Here is a 23622-nt window from a genome sequence, read left to right on the forward strand (position 1 = left end):
CAACTGATAGCGGAGAAAGTCTCAAACTATGGCGTCAGTAACAAGCTAACCCTGAAGCTTATTAAAATGTGAATATTTAAAACATCAGAACCTGACTCGACAAAGAGGAGTATAATGTGGCAATTTTATTTTTTCAATAAAATATTAAAATGACATACAATGTAAACGTCATAATTACATACAATAACAAACTATTGTATGAAAAAGCAGCATAAGTGATGCAATTGGGTCACTTCATTATATTATGGAACTGCACTATAATGCCAAGTCCATACAGTCTTAAAGGCTATGTACACCTTTGTGGACATTTGATTTTTATTTATTGCATTATACTTATTTGGAGCTAAAAATCATTTAACAACAATATGGAATCCTTTTTTTCTGTACAGAGTTGACCTGCTCTACGAGCTGCCTAGTCCTGTCTTTTCCGTCATCTGAGGAGCAGATGGACTTCTTATCTCTGCTCTCTCACATCATAAACGCTCATTAAAGCTCAATCCTCATCTTACTGATAAGAATGTGGCTTAAATAAGTGTTTCTGACCTCTCAGTAGTTTAGAAATAAGGGTAATTAGGCACAAAGTGAAAGTACCAGTCACACAGTTAGAAAAACAGTTAAAGGGGTTGTCTAATCATGGACAATGGGGGCATATCGCTAGGATATGCCCCTATTGTCTTATAGGTGCGGGTCCCACCGCTGGGACCCACACCTTTATCGAGAACAGAGCCCCGCAAGGTGGTGGCTGGAGGACTCCGGTCCGGCCACCACCAAGATGGCTCCCCATAGAAGTGAATGGGAGCGTACTGCGCATGTGCAGCCCCCTCTTCCATTCATTTCTATTGGGCCGACGGAAATAGCCGAGCCAGCACTCGGCTATTTTCGCCGGCCCCATAGAAAATGGATAGAGGGCGACTTCACTTGCGGGGCTCCGTTCTCGATATAGGTGCGGGTCCCATCCTAAATATATGCCTCCATTGTCCATGAGACAATCCCTTTAACCCTTTGTGACTGAACAGCTCAATATTTTTAATAGAGCCCAATATAAAGAAGACCCCTAGTCAGACCTCAGATGAGACCCCCATGCCTCATATCAGTCCTTCATGCATCATATCAGCCCCCAGCCATATATAATGCAGCAGCCCCCAGCCATAATGCAGCAGCCCCCAGCCGTAATGCAGCAGCCCCCAGCTTCGGATCACAAAATAAATAAAGCACTTGCCTCTCCTGCGCTTGGACGCCGCCGCTCCTCACCGCCCGCGATCTTCCTTCTCCTCTGTCGGCTGTGCTATGAACTGGCGCACACAGCGTGGGGTCACAGAGCGCCCTCGCGCTGTGCGCAGCCTTCATAGCTGACAGCCGAGGACCAGGAGGCGGTGAGTACAGAGCCTTCACCGCTTCCCGATCCTCCGGTGCTAATGTGGTATATAAATATATAGCTTTTAACATTAATATTAAGACACAGGTGTATCATATTTTATAAATGCACATATTTTATAAATGTTTTAAATATTTAGTTTCCCTGGGGTGTTTTTTTTATTTTTCTACATTGTACAATTCTGTGTGTTGGAATGGAGTCATCAGATTTCCTATTTTGTGAGTTTGCAAGTACGTCTCAATAACAGATTTCCATTTTTTTAAAGAAATGATGTGGTTTTTTTTTTCTTTGTTATTTAATGTGTTCATCCTCTCCATACATCATGTATTTCATTTGGGATATCACTTCTGAAGTTTTGGGGGTTGTCTGGTGTATCCAGGATTTCATGATACATCTTTTAGCTACTAATAGTACGGCATTAGTTATTTGTGGAGTTGTGATGTTTGATTTTTCCCGTCTTGTTCTTTGTAGTGAAATATATATGATATCGGGTCCAGTGTGCCTCTATACATTGTTGGATGTTTTGCCAGAAGTTTTGAATGTTGTTGTTACACGTCCATAATCCATGCCATAGGGCTGTGTTTGAGGAGTTACATCTAGGACAGTTTATTTTTTTTATTATTTTTTGTGATGTTAAATCCTAGATATGCTTTATGTATTATTTTGAAGAATGTTTCTTTCCATCTTTTGCTGTATGTAAATTTTTTTACTTTTGACCATCCTTCTAATATATTTTTATTGACACAATTAAACCCGCCCCATTATACTCTTTATTGAGTCAGTTTCTGGTGTTTTATGTAACGGTGGGCTGTTGACCACCTTCTGGCTCCCATTACACCGTGCGGCTCTGCAACAGTCAGTGATCAGAGTTGTGACCTAGTGACGCAAAGGGAAGAATCAGGTAAAAAAAGGAAAAAGCTGATTAATAGGCGGTTCTGAATGACTTCCTGGATGTCTGCTCTTATAATGATGCTGATGATTGCTACTATTTTCTTCCTTCAGACTTGAAGAATTCAACTGCCCACATCAGGAAAACAGTTGACGATATATACAATGATCCGCATCTATTGCAGGTAAACATTTTAATTTTGATTTTTCTTTTAAGAAAACCCCCAAAATGAAGGACTCCTATAAAAGGCAGGTCATGAAGGCCAGTATTGTACTAACACACAAGCTGTCTCTGTAGCTGCAATATTTGACTATTAGTATATAACCTGATATTACAGTAATTATTATAGTTTAGATTCAGTGGTAGAACTGATAAAAAAAAAGCTATACATAACCCATTAAATAGGTGTGGTCCACACAGTCCTATGTCTGACAGCTGCTCATCCTGGTTCTCCAATACACATGCACACTTGGTTCAGCTGAGTGTGCATGTGTTCTAAATGGGAGGGGGGGGGGGGGCAGTCAGCTGCTGCCAGACATCTCTGGTGATGGATTATGTCTGGAGAACAAAATAATCAGCATGCTGACATCACTACTTCTCCGCCCTGACAGAGGCTAATGGTTATATTGGGGGGTGGACATACCATCTTCCCAGAGCCGAGGGGGCCACTGCACCTTAAAGGGTAACTGTCATATTTTTTATTTATTTGCTAGTTTATTAGAGCTAGGCATGTATACCTGAGTTATTATGTCAATTATTGTCAAAAGATCTGTAAATACCTTATAATAACAGCTTTCATTAATGTCCTCTGTCCCTTTCCACTGCTCCCTTAAAAGACAGTTGCTATGGCTTGTCTGTCTCTGGCTATGAAGACAGGAAGACGGAGGGGCGGTCCTTCACACTGCATGCCTGCATTAGGCTTCAGAGTGAGGAGGCGTGTCTCTCAGTAATCCAATCTGATTGGCTGGCAGGGAGCTGCTGGCTACAGCAAGTGTGTATGGGGAGTGAGGGAAAGCAGTTTTGGCTTCATAGAACTGGCAGAGGAGCCATCTTGATAAGGTCCTCATATTGTGAATGTTTAAACAGCTGTAACTAAGGGAAAAACTCAAGGAAAACTGTGGTATGTGAAGAAACTAAAGATTGCTTCATGCATAATGCTGCTGCATCAGTAACATATGCTAAAAAAAAAAATATTTTATTTTATGAAAACATACCCTTTAAGATCATCTTCACAATGTCTATTAGATGGCGTGTAAGGGCCTGAGTGAGTTAATTTCCTGGCCCATTTTTTTTGGTGCAGTGTTAAAGGGAGTCCAGTCATGTAATTTGTCATCTTCATACTCGCATCCTGGCGTTGTGCTCCTAAAAACCAGCAGAAAAGTCCATTGCGAGGACTCCCAAGCTCCTGCAAATAATGGAGAGGACTCAGAGGAGTCCTCCCAATGCATTTTACTGCTGGTTTGTGGAAGCACGGTATCGGAAAGCAAGTGAGTATAAAGATTACATAACTGAACTCTGCGTCACTTACACTATACACCACTTCCTCTAGTTTGAGGGGTGTTTTGTAGCTGACAGAGTCCCTTTAGAGAGGTGTAGGACCTTTTGAGGAACAGTGGACCCTATATACATTTGCACTGTGGTCTGTGCACACCAGGCATTTACATAAAGGGGTTATCCAAGACTAAAAAATGCTCCCCTATATGCCGGGCCCCTCACACTGGATCTACTTACCTGGCTCCCCGCTCCCTGTGCCGCTCCTGGTCCCCACACCGCCGCAGCTGCCTCTCCTCGTGTGCGGTTGAAAACATCCGGTGTCGGGGGGGACTGCTCCCACCTGAGACCGGAGCATTTTTTAGTCTCGGATAACCCCTTTAACTGAGTAATCATTTGGTCAGTGTTGCAGTAGAGATGCAGTTTGACAAGACGCCTTATACACCAGTTGGAATGAGTTTCTTATCAATGCGTGGGTTTGCAGTAGGATTTCCTAAAATAGCGGGGCCTGAGTGAGCACTAGGGGAGCGGATTTAACCCTTGTGACCAGGTGTGAGTGTACTGTGTCATGGTTCAGGAGTTTGGACACGCGGCCAATGACTGTAGCACAGGAGGACGTGTTGGCTTCAGGAAAACGTGAATGAAGTCTGGCCTGGTGTCAACAGCTGAGAATTCTGTCTGCGTAAGACGGGGACATGCGTCGGTGAGGAGAGGGCTAAATCTGAGGCACTATTTTTATATATAGATCTGGAAAATATACCGCATACGCAGTTCAGTGCGCACAAGCATGACTAACCGTTCCGAGGACCCCGTTACGTGAAGGCTTCTAATTACATGCCATCATCTTACCCTGCTGTGTCACTGATGTCATGACCTGTCATTCAGATCCTTTCTGTCCCAAAATAATATCCTATTCACATCTCCATCGCCCGGGGGAAACATAGGGCAGCTGCATATATGTCAATTCCTTAATACATTTCTAGTTCCGTAATAGATTGGGACTTCCAGTGCCTTGCAAATCTATGAGCAGACGGAGAGGAAGCTGTTTATGGCAGTCTGTGTGACACCCTCAGTACGGCAGGCACAGGGAACAGCAGGCGTCTGGCTGCAGGAAATGTCATTGTCTTGATTGTAAAAAATGGATATAATACATGATGATGCCTTTCTAACACAGCTAGAGCCAGCCCTGTACCTCACATGGATCCAGGGATCTCCCCAGTCATTGCTCTAATTCCTCTGCTAGATTATCTTCAGCCTGGCAGCTCAGGGGGCGCGTCCTTTCTGCTGCGATCTCTCTCTAGAACTGCCACAGCTTATAACAGAACATGGGGCTGGTGGGGGTTGAAGATTTAAACTGAGCATGTGCGACCAGCTCAAGTGAGACGGACAAAAAAAATAATAAACAAACCGCAGGTGGCGCTATACAATTACATTTTACTGAATAGCTCCGTAGCTATTTTACATGTTTAATTACAAAGTAATGCTGGTTTACATCCCTAATGGATCACTCTTAGATGTGAAAGTAGTGACTGTGCTGATTTCTATCAAGTAATTGTTGTACATCCCTAATAATGAGCAGCAGGTTCCCCTCTGCAAATGGCATCCAGAGTCCCAACCTGCGTCTCTACAGCTATTTCAGTACAACTGCTCCCAGCATGCTGTGCAGGCTGCAAGTTACACGTTTGCAACTGTTGGAGAACCACAGGTTGGGGGAGGGGGGGGGGACTGTTTTATAGAAAGGGATTTCTTGTGTGCTTTTGGAGAAATAATAGTAAATTAGAAGTGTTAAATTCCTACAGATCCCTTGTATTTCTGGCTGAAAGGTGTGGGCTCCTGTAACAGACAAGGCAGTGGAGGAGGGCTCGTGCTGCCAGCTGCCTTACAGCCAGATGGAGATCTTGTATGATCTACTGCCACATCCATTGTAATTCTGCGTATATACTTCAGTCTTGTGTATTTTCTACATTTTTTATGAATTATTGGGGAAAGCACATGCCAGCATTTTGTGTCGGTGCCACTGCTTTTGCCCTTCTCATAGCCACCTCAGTACATACAGATGTAAGTTGTTTTTTTTGGGGTTGATAGACTAATGCAGAGATAACACATTAATGCATAATCCTTTTTTAGGTTCCGTACAGGCTTCATGCAGTGCTGGTTCACGAAGGCCAGGCTAATGCCGGCCACTACTGGGCATATACATACAGCCACACCAGACAGTGCTGGATGAAGTACAATGATGTATCCGTGACAGAAGCCACCTGGGAAGAGCTGGAAAGAGACTCCTATGGAGGTGTGAGAAATGCCAGCGCGTACTGCCTCATGTACATAAATGACAAGCTGCCGTATCTTATTGAGGGTAAGAAGTGATGAGTAGGTTTTCTTTATCTTTATTTATCTATTTATTTCATGCATTGCTTTTAAGCTACTTTAGATATATCGGCTTCTAAACACGAGGCTGCCCAAAAAACTTAGGCTATATTCACGCGGATCCGTCATGGATCTGCACATAATGCATCCGTTCAGATAATACAACCGCATGCATCCGTTCAGAACGGATGCGTTTGTATTAGGGATCGACCGATATTGATTTTTTTAGGGCCGATACCGATAATTTGTGAACTTTCAGGCCGATAGCCGATAATTTATACCGATACTCTGGGAATTTTCATTTTTGAAAAAAAAAATCCTACACAAATCGGCTAAAAATTAATATGTTTATTGTTAACGTGTATTTTTTTTTTTTTGTAAATCTTTCTTTTTCATTTATACTTAATATTATTATTTTTTTTTACAAACTTTGAGCCCCCTTAGGGACTAGAACCCTTGTCCTATTCACCCTGATAGATCTCTATCAGGGTGAAGAGGAGCTCACACTGTCCCTGCTGCTCTGTGCTTTGTGCACACAGCAGCATGGAGCTTATCATGGCAGCCAGGGCTTCAATAGCGTCCTGGCTGCCATGGTAACCGATCGGAGCCCCAGGATTACACAGCTGGGGCTCCGATCGGAGGAGCAGGGGAGAGGGGATCCTGTGGCCACTGCCACCAATGATTAATACTGGGGGGGGGGGGGGCTTGGGCAGGGGGCGCACTGCGCCACCAATGTTTTTAATACTGGGGTGGGGGGCGCACTGCGCCACCAATGATTAATACTGGGGGGCTTGGGGGGAGCACTGCGCCACCAATGAAGAGAAATCTCTCATTAATTCATATACAGGAGGCGGGAGCTGGCTGCAGAATCACATAGCCGCCTTCTGACCCCTATGAGCGGTAGCTGCGATCCGCGGCACCTAAGGGGTTAACTACCGCAGATCGCAGCTACCGCTCATAGAGTTCGGGAGCCGGCTATGTGATTCTGCAGCCAGCTCCCGCCTCCTGTATATGAATTAAAGAAAGACTTATCTTCATTGGTGGAGCGGCGGCCACAGCCCCTCCCCTTCTTTTGTCCCCTCTTCTCTAATTGGTGGCAGCACAGGGGAGAGGGAGACACTGCTTCCTTCTCCCTTGTGTTGCTGAGGGAACACGGAGAGCGCTGAGAGCAGCGCGATCTGTGTTCCCAATACGTTATCGGTATATCGGCAAAATAGATGCCGATACCGATAACTGTCAAAATCCTGAATATCGGCCGATAATATCGGTAAAACCGATAATCGGTCGATCCCTAGTTTGTATTATCTGTAACATAGCCAAAACGGATCCGTCTTGAACACCATTGAAAGTCAATTGAGGACGGATCCGTTTTCTATTGTGCCAGATTGTGTCAGTAAAAACTGATCCGTCCCCATTGACTTACATTGTGTGCCAGGACGGATCCGTTTGGCTCAGTTTCGTCAGACGGACACCAAAACGCTGCAAGCAGCGTTTTGGTGTCTGCCTCCAAAGCGAAACGGAGCCAAACAGATGCATTCTGAGCGGATCCTTATCCATTCAGAATGCATTAAGGGCAAAACTGATCGGTTTTGGACCGCTTGTGAGAGCCCTGAACGGATCTCACAAACAGAAAGCAAAACGCCAGTGTGAAAGTAGCCTTAGCTAATTTATTTCACAGATTTTCTCCCAAAAACAGGCATGCTCGGCTCAGCTTGGGCTTGTTTCACACCTACAGTGTGAATTTCGGCAGAAAACACCCTGTCAGAATTCACCACATCTGGCACTGTCGAACACAGACAGAGTGTCCGCCAGCCTCATTAAGTATAATGGGGTCCGGAAGAGATCTGGCCGCATTCGGGTAGACAGTGCGGAAAACCGTTTGGACAGAAACCGCTGCTGTTTGCCGCCATTGTCTGCTGTAACAATCTGCCGGAATACACGCCACAGGTGTAAAACTAGTCTTAGCCTTAGTTTTAGGCAGGTGTGGAAAAAAATGCTGCAAAGTAAGAATACTTTACTTTCAAAAATAGAAGTGTTAATAGTTTGTTTATCAATTAACAACATGCAAAGTGAAAGAACAAGAGAGAAATCTAAATTATATCAATATTTGGTGTGACCACATCAATTCTTCTAGATACACTTACACACAGTTTTTGAAGGCACTCAGCAGGGAGGTTGTTCCAAACATCTAGCAGAACTTCTGTGGAGGTAGGCTTTCTCAAATCCTTCTGTCTCTTCATGTAATCCCAAACAGACTCGATGATGGTGAGATCAGGACTCTGTGGGACCATTTCATCACTTCCAGGACTTCACTACATTGGCTGTATGCTTGGGGCCGTTGTCCTGCTGCAGAATAAATCTGTAGCCAATCGGATGCCTCCCTGTTGCTATTGCTTGATGGTTAAGTATCTGCCCTTATTTCACAGCACTCAGGACCCCATTAATCCTGACCAAATCCCCAACTCCTTTTGCTGAAAACTTAATGCAGCAGCTGAGAGACACTTCATGCTTACTGATGTTTGAAATTGGAAGATATCCAGCAGTGCCATCAGCTCATAACTGGCAGAAATTAGTGGGACCCAGATACACCAAATTGCTGCTCAATGACGTCTGGCCAGAAGTGGTCTTCATGGAAGAATTGCAGCCAAAAAGCTATACCTTCAACAAGGAAACAAGGCTAAGTGAAGAGCAGTACAATAATGAGTGTCTGCAGGCAACAGTGAAGCATGGTGGAGTGTTGTTGCATGTTTAGGGCTGCATTTCAGCAAATAGAGTTGGGGATTTGGTCAGGATTAATGGTGTCCTAAATGCAAACAAATACAGGCAGATAATTAGCCATCATGCAGTACTATCTGGGAGGTGTTTGATTGGCTCCAAATGTATTCTGCAGCAGGACAATGATCCCAAGCATACAGGCAATGTCATTAGGAACCATCTTCAGCGTAAAGAAGAACAAGGAGTCCTGGAAATGACGACATTGGCCCCACAGAGCCCTGATCTCACAATCCTTGAGTCTGGGATTACATGAAGAGACAGACAGATTTTAGCAAGCCTACATCCACAGAAGATCTGTGGTTAGTTCTCCAAGATGTTTGGAATAAACTCCCTGCTGAGTACCTTCAAAAACTGTGTCCAAGTGGATCTAGAAGAATTGATGTGGTTTTAAAGGCAAGGTGTGGTCACACCAAATAACGACTTGATTTAGATTTTTCTTTTGTTTGTTCACTTTGCATTTTGTTAATTGATAAAAATAAACTATCAACACTTCAGCTTTTATGCAGAGAGCCATCTCACTAGTGCCTCCTTGTGGACGTGGCTCCCTGCGAGTCAAAATCAGAGTTTTTAGCAAGCCTTGGAATATGACAAGGGAAATGCATTCTTAAGCTACTTTCACATCTGCATTTTTGTTGGATCCGTCATGGATCGGTAAAAACGCTTCTGTCATGATAATACAACCGTCTGCATCCGTTATGAACAGATCCAGTTGTATTATCTCTAAAATAGCCATGACGGATCCGTCTTTAAAGCCATTGTAAGTCAGTGGGCGCCGGATCTGTTTTCTTTTGTGTCCGAGATAACGGATCTCTCACCATTTGACTTGCAGCGCTTTTGTGTGCATCATGGGAATGCAACGGAACGGAACGGAATGCATTCTGGTGACTCCGTTCCCTTCAGTTCAGTTTTGTCTCCATTGACAATGGGGACAAAACTGAAGTGTTTTCCTCCGGTATTGAGATCCTATGACGGATCTCAGTAGCGCGAAAGGGAAAGCGCAGGTGTGAAAGTTACCTTACTTTGCAACATTTTTCCACATGTAAACTAAAACTTTTGTACAGTACTGTATGTCAATGGGAAGAGGGAAATACGCTGCTGCCAGGCACCATGGGTAATGCCTTTTGGCGTAATGGATTTCTTTCTCCCAACATTTGCTGTCTGAGTAGAGTCAGGACACACCTATACACATTAGATAGCTGGCCAATCTTGGGAAAATTGTCAGGTTCAGCCTCATTTGTATCTAATGTATCTGAGCAGCTTAACAGGGAATACTTGTAATTCTATATATATAATTTTTTTTTTTCTCAAAAATAATTCTTTAGACCATGAAACGGGACAACTGGAAGATAAAATCAGCAGTCTTCCACCAGGTTTTGTACAGTGTATTAGAGAGAACAACCAAAGGTTTGATCACGACGTGGAAGAATGGGAGGAGGCTCATTCATGCAAGATCCCACAAATGGAGCCTGTGGTCACTTCAGAAGAGGAGGTCTTGCCTAATGGTAAATAGTGGCTTTCTTGGACTCTCCAAGTATAATGGCAGTAGACCTGATCTTTGAAGGTTTGCTCTGTATTTCATTAGTACCTTCATTTTATAACACAATTTTACATTCACTCCATATACGTGTATAAAGTTATTGGCTTGTTGCTGGTGCGATTATCATTTCATAGAACATGGTAGAGCGGTGTGAACTGTGGATTTAGATTATTGGGCACAAATAACGTCATGACTGGTTATTTCCTCAGATCCTCTTCATCCCTAAAAATCTATGCACATCTTTAGATCCCTAATCCACTGGTCTCTTAAATGTTGTCCGTCTTATCTTGGAACATGGTCTGCTTTCACCACCCTTGCAGGCACCGCTCTGTGTTGTGGGGACTTCAATAGATCCTTGTCATCAGAACATGCCATGATCACCAAAGAACAGACCGCCCTTGCTATAACCAAAACTGCCGAGTCCTATGCAAAAAACGGAGTGGAAGCTGCACTAGAAGAGGTAAATGTTGGATTTTTTTTGTAGAACTTCCAATTGATCATGTGCTGCCTGCTGCATATCTTCTACAGTATTGCATCACTCCACCAACTGTGGGCAGTAGGGAAGGAAATGATGACATCCGTTGGTAATTTAGAGGCTGGTTAGTTAGTGGCGGTGTTCATGAAACTTTGTACTGTACATTTTGACTGTCCTAGGGCCCCTGTTTGATTGAATAGAGCCGCAATCACTAGAGGTTTTCCTTTTGGGTTTTATATTAATGGCCTATCCTTAGGATGATAAATATCTGACTGGTTGGGGTCCAATTCCTGCCACCTGTGCTCATAATCATGGGAACTACCGTGTGTGAAGCTGGGGGTCAATGGAGGCAGCACTGCAAGAATTAGCACTGTATACTGCCCAAGCAGAGCTGTGTGGTGTCTGTGCCTGTTTCCAGCACCTAAGCTACTGAAAAACAGGTGATTGTTAGATGTTCCAGGAAGCATACCCCCACCGACTAGATAATGACGACCTATCCTAAGGATTGGCCTTCAGTATAAAAACCATGGAAAACCCCTGAAAGGGTTAATTGAGGTCCTCGGATGCATTGTGTCCAATTATGGATTCTTCAAGTTTTCTCCTAAGTGTGTATTATGTGTTCTTCTAAGTGTGTATGATGTGGTGGAGATATGGGGGACCGGCTGTCAGCGATGGCTCAATGATGTTCACCTTCACCTGTTCTCTTCTTGTATCTCTGTACTGATCTATATTCTTAACCATCTTTCCTGCTTGTTCTTTTTATACTTGTCTTCGCTGCTGTCACAGCCGACAAATCCTGAGCCAGAGGAGGCCAGTCAACCCGATCCCATCCTCTCTAATCAGCCAGGGGAGAAGGAGCAGCCGCCCAGCTCCCAGCTTTCCGAAGTGGAGATTCCCACTGTGGGAAAGATACTTGTTAGATCCGATGCTGATGGCTATAATGAGGAGGTACAGAGCATGAGAGCTCAGACTCCAATCATCTGTCACACAGTAGGGTCAGCTTTTTAACACGTGATTGCTTGCCACATACGTTCTGTAATGGATAATGATGATACTTATTTAATTCACCATCCTGTCTTTAGTGCAGTGTTGCCTGAGAGCACACAATACATCTTTAATTTAGTGACATAAGCTGCTGGTTTGGGAAACTAACCCTGCACTAACTCGTCCTGCTTTCTCTGATGGCTTTCTTTCTACTTTTTCTTTCTCTCTGTGATATCTTATTTTATCTTCTTCTTTTATTCATCTGCGGTGCTAGACAATGCTGTGCCCTGCCATGCAAGGCGTCATCCTGGCCATACTGAAAGCCCGCCAGGTCTTTGATCGTGATGGACCTGAAGCAGGGCTTGTGAAGGTATTCCAAGGTTTGCTGTGTGCTAACAACCTGGAAGTTCAAATTTTAGATGCAATAAGGTTTTGGTCACATCATGTTTGTGATATGTTTAGAATATACAGTCATGAAAAAAACTAAGCCCTAAACCCTCTTTGAATTCTATGGTTTTATGTTTCAGGACCGTTTTTTAGAAGGTCATAGACTTAAGCAAGTACACCCTCAGATGTACACCACCACACAGCAGATTTCACAGTGAAGCCAAAATGGAAATGCCGTGTTTGAAAAACCAAGTACACCCCATGAATCAGTAGCTTGTAAACCACCTTTAGCAGCAATAACGTGAAGTACCGTATTTTTGTCCTATAAGACTTACCTGCCCATAAGACACATCTAGGTTTTTTCAGGTGAAAAATAAGTAAAAATATTTTTCATCAGACCTCAGATCAGGCCCCCAATCTTAGACCTCAGCTCAGACTTCTTACGTTAATTAAACCTGTTGTTAATCGGACCCCCAAGCATACCTCAGATCAGACCCCAGCTCAGAACCCTAATCAGACCTTAGATCATACCCTCAATTTTAATTACACCCCAGCTCAGACCTCTAATCCAATTGGACCTTAGATCAGACCCCCAACGTTAATCAGACCTCAGATCAGACAAAAATAAATAAATAAAACCACTCTCCTGTCCCAGATGCTGCCACTGCTCCCGAAATCCAGTGCTCTTCCTGCCCCGCTGTGCTGTGAACAATGATTACTCGATTGAATCGAGTAGTTCGACACAAAAAATCCTCGAGGATACGTTTGTGTCATGTGACCACGGAGTGGGAGTGGTCACCTTCCGGCCCGCACCACGCTGCACTGTCCTCCTGACACATCGTCAGGACATAGTGCATGTAAGTATAGAAGAACTCATTAGTGTTCGCCCTATAAGATGCACTGACATTTTCCCCTCGCTTTTGTGGGGAAAAAAGTCCTTCTTATGGGGCAAAAAATACTGTGATTGTTTTCTGTATGACTATCGGTCTCTCACATCATTCTGGAGGAATTTTGACCCACACTTTACAATGTTGCGTCAGTTCATTAAAGTTTGTAAGCATTAGTTTCCACACAAATCTCTTAAGGTCCTACCACACCATTTCAATTGGGTTGAGGTCGGGACTCAACCAAGTGGGTATTTTATTCACATATAAAATCTGGCTAGGCCATTGAAACACCTTGACTTTCTTTTTCAGCCTCTCTGTTGGTCTGTTTGGGATCATTGTCCTGTAGAATGACAGTTTTAGCCAGTCCTTAGCTGTTGAATAGATGGCCTTGTGTTTGACTCTAGAATACTTTGGTAAAGAGTTCACGGTTATCTCAAGGACTACAAGATGCCCAGGTTCTTCAGCTGAAAAACAAACCCGAATCATCACCCCTCCACCACTATGCTTGACAGCTGGTATGAGGTGTTTGTGCTGATATGTTGTGTTTGCACAGCGCCACTTCTGGCGAAAACCATTATGGCCAAACATCTTCACTTTGGTCTTCTCTGTCCAAAGAACATTGTTCCAGAAGTCTTGTGGTTTGTTCAGATGGAACTTGTTCAGAGGCTTTCTCCTGACAACGCTTCCAAACAAGCCATACTTATTCAGTCTCTTTCCAATTGTACTGTCATGAACGTGAACATTTAACTTGCTGAGGTCTGTAGTCTTAGGCCAGACACCCACGAGTAAAGTGAATGCAGCTTGTCAGTGACAGGTCCTGTTCTGGTCTCTGCTCCTCTGACAGGATCGCACAGCATTATTCTGATTTATAATGCTATGTAACCCTAAGGCTGGGTTCACACGGGCGTTGCGGGAAAATGTGCGGGTGCGTTACGGGAACACCCGCGAGTTTTCCGCGCGAGTGCAAAACATTGTAATGCGTTTTGCACTCGCGTGAGAAAAATCGTGCATGTTTGGTACCCAAACCCGAACTTCTTCACAGAAAATTTAACTCACCTTAGTCCACTTGATCGCGTAGCCCGGCATCTCTTTCTGTCTCCTTTGTTGAATAGGACCTGTGGTAAGCATAAATTACAGGAACAGGACCTTTGATGACGTCACTCCGGTCATCACATGATCCATCACCATGGTAAAAGATCATGTGATGACCGGAGTGACGTCATCAAAGGTCCTGTTCCTGTAATTAATGCTCACCACAGGTCCTATTCAACAAAGGAGTCAGAAGGAGATGCCGGCTACGCGATCAAGTGGACTAAAGTGAGTTAAATTTTTTATTTTTATTTTTTAACCCCTCCAGCGCTGTTTTACTATGCATTCTGTATTCAGAATGCTATTATTTTCCCTTATAACCATGTTATAAGGGAAAATAATAATGATCGGGTCTCCATCCCGATCGTCTCCTAGCAACCGTGCGTGAAAATCGCACCGCATCCGCACTTGCTTGCGGATGCTTGCGATTTTCACGCAACCCCATTCACTTCTATGGGGCCTGCGTTGCGTGAAAAACGCAGAATATAGAGCATGCTGCGATTTTCACGCAACGCACAAGTGATGCGTGAAAATCACCGCTCATGTGAACAGCCCCATAGAAATGAATGGGTCGGTATTCAGTGCGGGTGCAATGCGCTCCGCGCGGATGTGATGCGTGAGGTGAATACTCGCCCGTGTGAAAGGGGCCTAAGAGTCCTGGAATCTATTGAATTACACTGACTTAATGCTGTCAATATAATACAATAGATTCCAGGACTCTCAGGGTTACCCAGCACTGCAAATCGGTATAATGCTGTGTGATCCTGTCAGAGGAGTGGAGGCCAGAACAGGACCCGTCACGGTCTCTGCCAGTTCCTTGCATTCAGTTTGCTTGTGTGTGTCTGGCCTTAGTTGTAGCTCTTGGGTTTTTTGCAATTTCTCTGTGTATTGTACAGTCTGATGAATTTGCTGCGATAACCTCTCCTAGGACGTTTAGTAAACCTTCAAGACAGTTGACACTTATGAAAAATCTTTCTCAGTGTAGAATGATGGACCTCAGATTGTTTGGAAGCGACCTTATAACCCTTTCTGATTGGCCACATTAATTGCATTTCTAAGGCTACTTTCACACTTGAGGTACCAGGGTTCGGCGAGGGAACAGCCTGCCGGATCATTGCTAACGCTAGCCCATCGTCCGCTCCGGCCCTATTCACTATAATGGGGGCGGGCCAGAGGTCTGGCCGCAGCACGGCAAACAAGCCGAGAGGCGGCCGGACAAAAAAACGCAGCATGCTGTAGTTTTTGTCCGGCCGCTTCCACATTTGATTAGCAGCACCTGGCTGCTACTTACCGTTTTAATTCATATGGAAGCAGTGAGGGTTCGGTTGTGTGGCACTTGTGACGGGGCTCTGCTGGGTTCGGGTGCAGGGCACTAATTAAAATAAAGACCACACTGTTTAATCGGCTTGTATTGTTAATGTCTGTGCAGCCCCTCCAATACCCAACCATGAACAGTGTGGTCTTCATTAGCCCACTGTGCTGGCCCATATGGCTGCACGGTATAGTGCCGCACAACTGTGGCTGTACCCTAAGGGTGTACTTAATTTTTCACACGCAGCTTCTGCCTTTTTTTTTTTTTCTTCTAGTTTTTTTTTTTTGTTAACTATATAATGACCGATGTAATCTGTTATGGGTGGTGGTTGTTCATCTGAAGTTGAATTTACTAAATTCCTAAGGACCACTATATATAATATATATATATATATATATATATATATATATATATTTTTTATATTGTGACTGCCCTGATACGTAAAACCATACAATTCAAAGAGGGTGTTGTTGTTTGTTTTTCTCATGGCTACAGTATATGCTGGGAGAGATCCCAATGTAGATGCTAAACATGTCCATAGAGATACATTAGCCCGACAAAGGTCAAAAAGCTGTTTTTTTTTTTCCCTCTGTCTGGCTGTCATGGGCGATGTCAGTGCTATTATATGTAATGGTATCCAGTAAAAACTTATACCATATGGTATAAGTTTGATTACATTGGAACCTGTGGCTGATGGATTACAACTGTATAGGCATGTATTCCAGGTATCTGTTTGAAATATAGGTTATGGCCATTATGTTAAATGCAGGCCGTAAAACGCGATGTGAACAGATCCTAACACGTTGCTGTGAATACTAATGTGTCCTGTCCTCAGTATGTTACTGCTATCTAACCACGATTGACTCTTGGCTTGGACAAGTGTGTGTGTGTGTGTATATATATATATTTTTATTAGTATTGTGATGAGGTTAGGAATCTAATATGGAAGATTTGCTAAAACTAGTGCATGTGAAACTGGAGCCATTTCCTATGCAGCCAATCTGAAGGGTAAAATCTATTGGGTGCTAGTGGCAGCTTCCTCACCTGTGAACCCTGCACCCATTTTGATGAATCTCCCCCAATGTGTAAAGCCCAATTAGTCTCTTATCTACATTTACAGTTCACATATTCTCGATTTTGATCAGCTTCTGTTATGTGCCCTAATGGGGTCTAAACATTTGAGGATCTGAATGGCATTTATGGAAACAGCCTTGATCAGTTATGGCTGGTGTCCAGTGTGGTCAGGTGGACATCCTTGGATGCTTCAGATCATTAATCTACCAAACAATCTCCAGACATATATAAAGCTACATATGAGCTGGCATAGTTTAATGTGTTGGCCGTGTTTAGGACACCGAGGGTCCTCCCATTCTCCAGCACGTTGGTAGCCCCAGTCGGAAGCTGCAGGACATTTGGTTCATTGCATTTGCGTACTTGGCCATTCATGTTATGGTTGAGCCAGCTGAAAAACGAGACAGACTAAAAAGGAGAACTTACATAAGCCACAATACTAAGTTATAGTGAATAACGTTGGGGCACCACAGGTTTCGGCCTTCACAGTTCACTAATCTACAGGGGCAGTGTTTAGTAGTTAACACTTTATTCTATACAATTGCACACAGCGATAGTCTCTGAGGATAAGATGAGTGCGATCTTGGATCTACAGTACACACTACTTCAGTACCCCGACCCCACCGCAGGCTTAGTGGCCTGTACTGATCCCTACAATGCTGTCAGTTTGGGTCATTACACCTGCCGGTGAGCAGGGACACTTGGCTGTACTACGGACGTAAAAATAATGTGTGAAAATGATCTAAGGTGTATATCCAGAGAAAAAGGAAAATGTGCTTATTGGGGTTGTCCAGGATTATTATTATTATTATTTTTTTTTTTTTAAGTGTCAGAGCAGAGGGCTATATGGAGAAAAAAAAAGCTCACATATCATTTATGTGACCCCTGCAGCTAGTCACTGGCCTCAGCAGTCAAAGGCCATTTGCAATGAGCAGGACCGTGGTACGGTGGCCAATTATGCAGTGGGTCAGGATAGGTGTATAAAAGTCTATGGTTTGTTTGTGACGCCAATTGCAGCTTGCGCAGGGTACTGTTGCAGGGCCCTTTAAGATGTTGTAACTCACGTACCGGGTAAGGAATGCCAGAGTGGGGATAATGTCTCTATGTAGTGTCAACGGTGTCTCCTACCTTGGTACGGCTGGACTCCTGGATCCTGGCTCACTTGCAATAAAATGAGCTTCTTATCATATGCCTGGAGAATCTGGCAGGTATCTGTCTTCTGCTCTGTCTGTCTTCTGCTTGATATGGGCCTGACTAGCTGAGGAGGAATTTGGCTTCTCCTGGTCTCTGGATAAGTTACTCACAGGACTGCTCGCAGGGAATGGTTCGTCCTGGAGATCTGTAGTTCTGGAGGTGCTGCTTGCTTGTCAACCAGCTGAGGCTGAGGGCTCAGTCTGGGGAGGGTGATCTTTGGTCTCAGCCGAGACAGATCCTGGTCTGGGATCCCTATTTCTGGGAGCTCCTACCAACACAGCCTCCCCCTAGCCGGGGTGGCTGGTACACGAACTAGAACTTTCCTTCCTCCCTATGAGACAGGACATGGGCCAGCCCACTTCTGCTCAAAGAGGGGGGTGCTAGACTGGAATGCACTATTCCAGTCCAGAAACACTAACCTGGCTAAGGTCCTGCTACATACTGCTGCCACCTGCTGGTGTACATGGAAATTACAGCATAATATATAAAACAGGCCTAGAAAATACATATAATTAGGAATGCAATGTTAGATTACACCAGATGACAATACACATACACCTAACATGTTGTAGCGGGGAGAAAGAGTTTAGTGACATACTCTGGGATGTTACACATTCATCATTCATGTGATCACCGCAGCCAACCAGTGGCCTCAGCATTCACATGCCTTTCCAGCACACATAACTGCTGAGACCAATGATTGGCTGCAGCGGTCACGTGAACAATGATCACTTGACTACTGCAGACAAAGCAGTATGGGTTCTTTCTTCATTTCATACAGCTTCCTGTTCTCTAACAAATCTTAAAATATCTTGGACAACCCCTTTATGTTACCTCTTAGGAAGTGAACATCTGAGCAGATGCTGTGATAAATGCATCCTGATCTGTATGCTGAATGTAGATGAATGGTGCGTCTAAGCATGATCTGCACGACCGCTTCCACCGCACCGTTATAAGGCGGGAACAAGTGGTGTAAAATAATACTCTGGTGTTGACCATGCTTGGCGAGAACCAGGTTATGAAATGCTGAGGATTATAGGTCAGTGGCGGAAAGGTGTATAGACCCTTCAGAAAGACCGCCAGCAATAAATGTTCCTACTCGAGTCTCCACTCAGATGACTGTAAATAACTAGGGACAGGATCGGATCAAATGAAACAAAGTGGGGTGCAATAATAAAAGTTAGGGAGACATTTAGTAAAGTACAGAGCAGTTGCTGATAGAAGTAATGGGGTACAATCGTACAAATTGGTAAGACATTTATTAAAGTAATTTTCTTTACTTTTTAGTTTATTGGTTGAGTGATTAACTTCTTACAGATGCCAACCAGCGTCTAAGGCCAGGGCTACACGACATGTGTCACGCAACATTTTGTCGCACGACAATTTTTATGATGGTCTATGGTGTCGCGCTGCAACTGCTACACAACGGTAGCAAAAGATGGATTTTTCTGCGACTGTCGCGTTGCAGTCGCAGCATGTTGCAGTGCGACGCCATAGACTATCATTATAAAAATTGTCGCGCGACACATGTTGCAGTGTAGTTGTGCCCTATGTGTCGCGCGACACAGGTCGTCGTGTAGCCCTAGCCTAATAGCTTTGCTCCAACCGAGCCGAAATCTAGCTCTGCCTAGATGACAGGAGGGGGGCACCCAGTGTGCGAGTTTTTCAGCTTCCGTAGGGTGGTAGAAGAGTACGGTTTTGCAGACTGGCACATGTGTGGGCTTTATGCCACTTTTAAGCGATTACATTTGCTAGGCATTTTTAGCTGCTCTTGTTCTGTGAAAAGCACTGTCAGCGCCACTATTGTTCCATCTGCAAAAACATGCAAATTTGTTTTGGAGCTTGTGGAACATCTATTTTTGTCTCCACATGCATATGCAGAGAGCCGCTTGGGTTCCAACAAGATAATTTTAGGCTGTACCATGCAGAATCATCCTGCGCTTGACGTAAATTGGTTTTCAGTGCTGAAAAGGTAGCAGATGATGTCTGTAGCTTTTTCAAAGAAGCTATCACTTTGAGGTTCAAAATCGGTTTTCAAACAGACATATTCATTCCCAGCTCGTGGTAATTAAGTAGCTACACCTCGAAGCTAAAGACACTGAAGTGCACAGCGCTTGGCTCGTGTGCTGCCTGCGCACATCTTCTATTAATGCGTCACTCAGGCATTTGTGGACAGCAGGGAAGGACAGCGATGGCATCCGTTGGTAGATTAGAGGCTGGTTAGTTACTGCCATTGTTCGTGCTGTCCATTCTGACTGTCCGAGGTGGTCCTGGAATCAGTGCTATAAAATAAATGCTAAATAAAAGACTTTCAATTATATTTCTCTATTGGGCTATAAAGGGAGCTTGTCATGTTGAAAATGCAGTCCTGCCGTCAGCTGAGCAGATTGATATATTTTAGCAGTAAAAGAGCCCGTAGAACCTGTCATTTATTCACTTAGGTTGTTCTCAGGGTGTTAAAAGGGTTTTCTGTGATATTTAGGTTACATGCACACGACCGTATGTGTTTTGCGGTCTGCAAATTGCGGATCCGCAAAAAAAAAAAAAAACGGATGAGAACCGTAAACCATCTTTTTTTTTTTTCTTTTTTTTTTTGCGGGTCCATTGTAACAATGCCTAAAACGGACAAGAATAGGATATGTTCTATTATTTTTTTTTTTGCGGGGCTACGGAACGGACATACTGATGCGGAAAGCACACAGTGTGCTGCCTGCATTTTTTGCGGACCCATTGAAATGAATGGGTCTGCATCCGATCCACAAAAAAAAAAGGAACGGACGCGGAAACAAAATACGTTTGTGTGCATAAGGCCTAATACTGATGACCTATCCTATGGATGGGATCCCACTCAGCCCCAATCCCTTTAAGTGAATAGGCTGTGGCCTCTTCATACAGCTTCGTCATGGGGTGTGGGAGCTGGTCCCCCACAAGTGAGATATTAATGACCTATCCTGAGGATAAGCCATAAGTATTGAGCTCCTGGAAAATCCCTTTAAGTGAATATATGGCTAGCCTTTTCCTGCAAAACTGCAGTCCTCAATATTGAAGGACGAGCTGTAAGGTTATGGAAGGGGAGGAATCAGCACTAAGATCTGCAGATGATCAGAGTTTTAAACCTCTAACTCCAATATGTGACATGGGAGAGGCATAAAAGCCAGATTGAAAGAAAAGTTTTTTAGCCACATGAAACCTGAAAAATGAGATCAAGTCATCGCCACTTGTCACAAACTGAGGGGGACAGAATCCTTGAGCTGAGAGACCTTGGTTTATCCCTCTGGCAGATCATTATGCTCCTAAACCGAGATGTCAGCGCTGTCAGATGACCTCAAATAAGGCCAGGATCAGGTCTGCGTTGTGATATCCGGAACTCTGATATACCGTCGTATATACCGGCTTTTGGACGGACAACATATATAACACGCAGCATTTTTTGTCCAGCTAATAGATGGCAGAAAGTGGCTGGATCCCATTATAGTGATGTATATATTTACAAAGGATATATCCAACTTTGTATGATCTATAGTCCAAATTTCTTACTTCAATCATCACCTGTTGCTCCCCCTGTAGTATACCACGACCGGATTCAGAACCTCACTCAGGCTCCACAGTTATATCCACGGAATCCACTCCTATCAGTCTTATTCAAGTGGTTATTCGTCAGGTGTAAAATAATACTCCCTCTTTTGAAGCTTTGCTTGTATTTTTCAGTCCTTTTAGGCCTCATGCATACGGCCGTTGTGTGTTTTGCGGTCCGCAAATCGCGGATTCGCAAAACACGGATGGCGTCCGTGTGCATTCCGTGATTTGCGGAATGGCACGCACAGCCATTAATATAACCGCCTATTCTTGTCCGCAAAACGCGGACAAGAATAGGACAGGTTATATATTTTTTTGCGGACCATGGAGCAGATGCACGGAGTGCTGTCCGCATCTTTTGCGCCCCCATTGAAGTGAATGGGTCCGCATGGCGGCTCGGATGCGGACCAAAACAACGGCTGTGTGCATGAGGCCTTATTCATATAAATAAATCGCTATAACGTATAGTAATCCTGAGAGCGCTGAACTGATTGCTGCCGCGTGACGTCTCGGGGGTCACGCCCCCTTAATCGTGCGGCCTGTGGGTTGTAACCATGCGCTTTACATACAATCTCTTCCCATCCTCATCATTTCACATTTACATATATTCATTAATAACTTCAGTTTTCACAGATATACATAAAATATTTATGTTGCATTTAAAACCAGTTACTGAGATACTGATCATAGAAATACCTTAAAATTGCAAATTTAATTTAACCCTTTAGTCTCCATAGTGTCTCCATTTTCAGTATCCATCTAGTCTCATATTGTAGCAATCGGTTTATTTTCTGCCAGAGTAGTACCTTCATTAATGCAATCCAGCACTCGCCATTTTAAATCATGCCATTTATGTTTCATTTCATAACCGTGTTGCAACAATGTAGTTGCGCTATGCTCGCTTTCCTTTGCTTCACCTGCATTCACCTCCTGCATTTCCAGATATCGTCCAATATTAGATTTATGTTCGTTTTATTTGTACCTTTTATTTCTCTTTTTGTCTGTCCGATAAACTACATGGACATCGAATGCCGTAAACGACATTTTTTGTCATACATGTAGAAGAATGGCGCATCCCTGTCTTTGGTGATATATATCGAATCTCCTTTTAAAATGGAATTGCAGTTAGTACGGGATAAACATGGGAAGGTTCCTTTCTTCCTTGCAGCCAAAAAGTCTGTTTATTTGTCTTTTTGGTTCTGATGTCGCCTCTGATCAGTTCTACCTCTCGTGTGTGTGTGTAAATAAATTGAAATATTTTTTATTGTATTTTAATAATCCCCAATATTTTATTTATAGCATTTTTTTATGAGAGTCACGTGTCTATCATAAGTCCCTATATACAAGCAGCGATTATCCTTGGCCTTGTTTTTTTCTTTTCTGACTAATTAGTGATGCGTTTTGCTCTAATAAATTGCTCTTTTGGTATATTTTTGAATACGTGATAGCTGGAATATAGCAGTATATTGTTTCGATCAGTTGGCTTGGCATATAGTGTAGTATTAAATTTCCCATTGTCTCCTTTCTTAATCTCTACATCTAGGGACTGTATAGTATTAGGGTGAAATGTTATAGTTTCATGGCAGGAATTGAGATAATCGATGAATTCCATCAGTGACTGTTCCGTACCCTTCCACAGCAGAAATATATCATCCACATAGCGTAGCCATGTGGACGATGTTTCTAATTTTCCATTATTGAAAATATGCTCATTCTCAAATGCCGCCATGAAAATATTTGCAAAACTTGGCGCAGCGGAGGACCCCATTGAAGTCCCCTGCGGCTGCAAGTAGGGTTCTTCATGAAATCTAAAATCATTTTTTGTAAGGATGAACTCCAATAAATGTCATCAGGAAGGCGATCATGCAGTTGTCCAGACTGGCGTCCTGCATCAATATCTTTATTTAAAGAAAAACCTAGAATTTTTTAGCTGCAAGGAAGAAAGGAACCTTGCCATGTTTATCCCGTATTAACTGCAATTCCATTGTATGACAAAAAAATGTCGTTTACGTCATTCGATGTCCATGTAGTTTATGGTACATCGGACGGACAAAAAGAGGAATAAAGGTACGATTAAACAAACATAAATCTAATATTGGACGATATCTGGAAATGCAGGAGGGGCCTGACCCCCGAGACGTCACGCGGCAGCAATCAGTTCAGCGCTCTCAGGATTACTATGCGTTATAGCGATTTATTTATATGAATAAAAG

At 43.6% G+C, this 23622-nt stretch overlaps 1 protein-coding gene across 5 annotated transcripts in view; it reads left to right on the plus strand.

The window, feature by feature from the left end:
* USP28 (ubiquitin specific peptidase 28) overlaps positions 1-23622 on the plus strand; it is a 100206-nt gene that overhangs the window by 50123 nt on the left and 26461 nt on the right. For 3 of the 5 annotated variants that reach the window (XM_040426799.1, XM_040426819.1, XM_040426811.1), the window contains 6 exons: positions 2378-2448; positions 5883-6111; positions 10220-10399; positions 10755-10894; positions 11696-11857; positions 12168-12263. In XM_040426799.1, the coding sequence (XP_040282733.1) occupies positions 2378-2448; positions 5883-6111; positions 10220-10399; positions 10755-10894; positions 11696-11857; positions 12168-12263 (878 nt within the window). The remainder of the gene's footprint in view (positions 1-2377; positions 2449-5882; positions 6112-10219; positions 10400-10754; positions 10895-11695; positions 11858-12167; positions 12264-23622) is intronic. The other 2 variants (XM_040426806.1, XM_040426815.1) reach the window with 2 other exon arrangements.

Source organism: Bufo bufo, chromosome 1 (assembly GCF_905171765.1).
Source record: "Bufo bufo chromosome 1, aBufBuf1.1, whole genome shotgun sequence".
In the NCBI taxonomy this organism is placed as follows: Eukaryota; Metazoa; Chordata; class Amphibia; order Anura; family Bufonidae; genus Bufo; species Bufo bufo.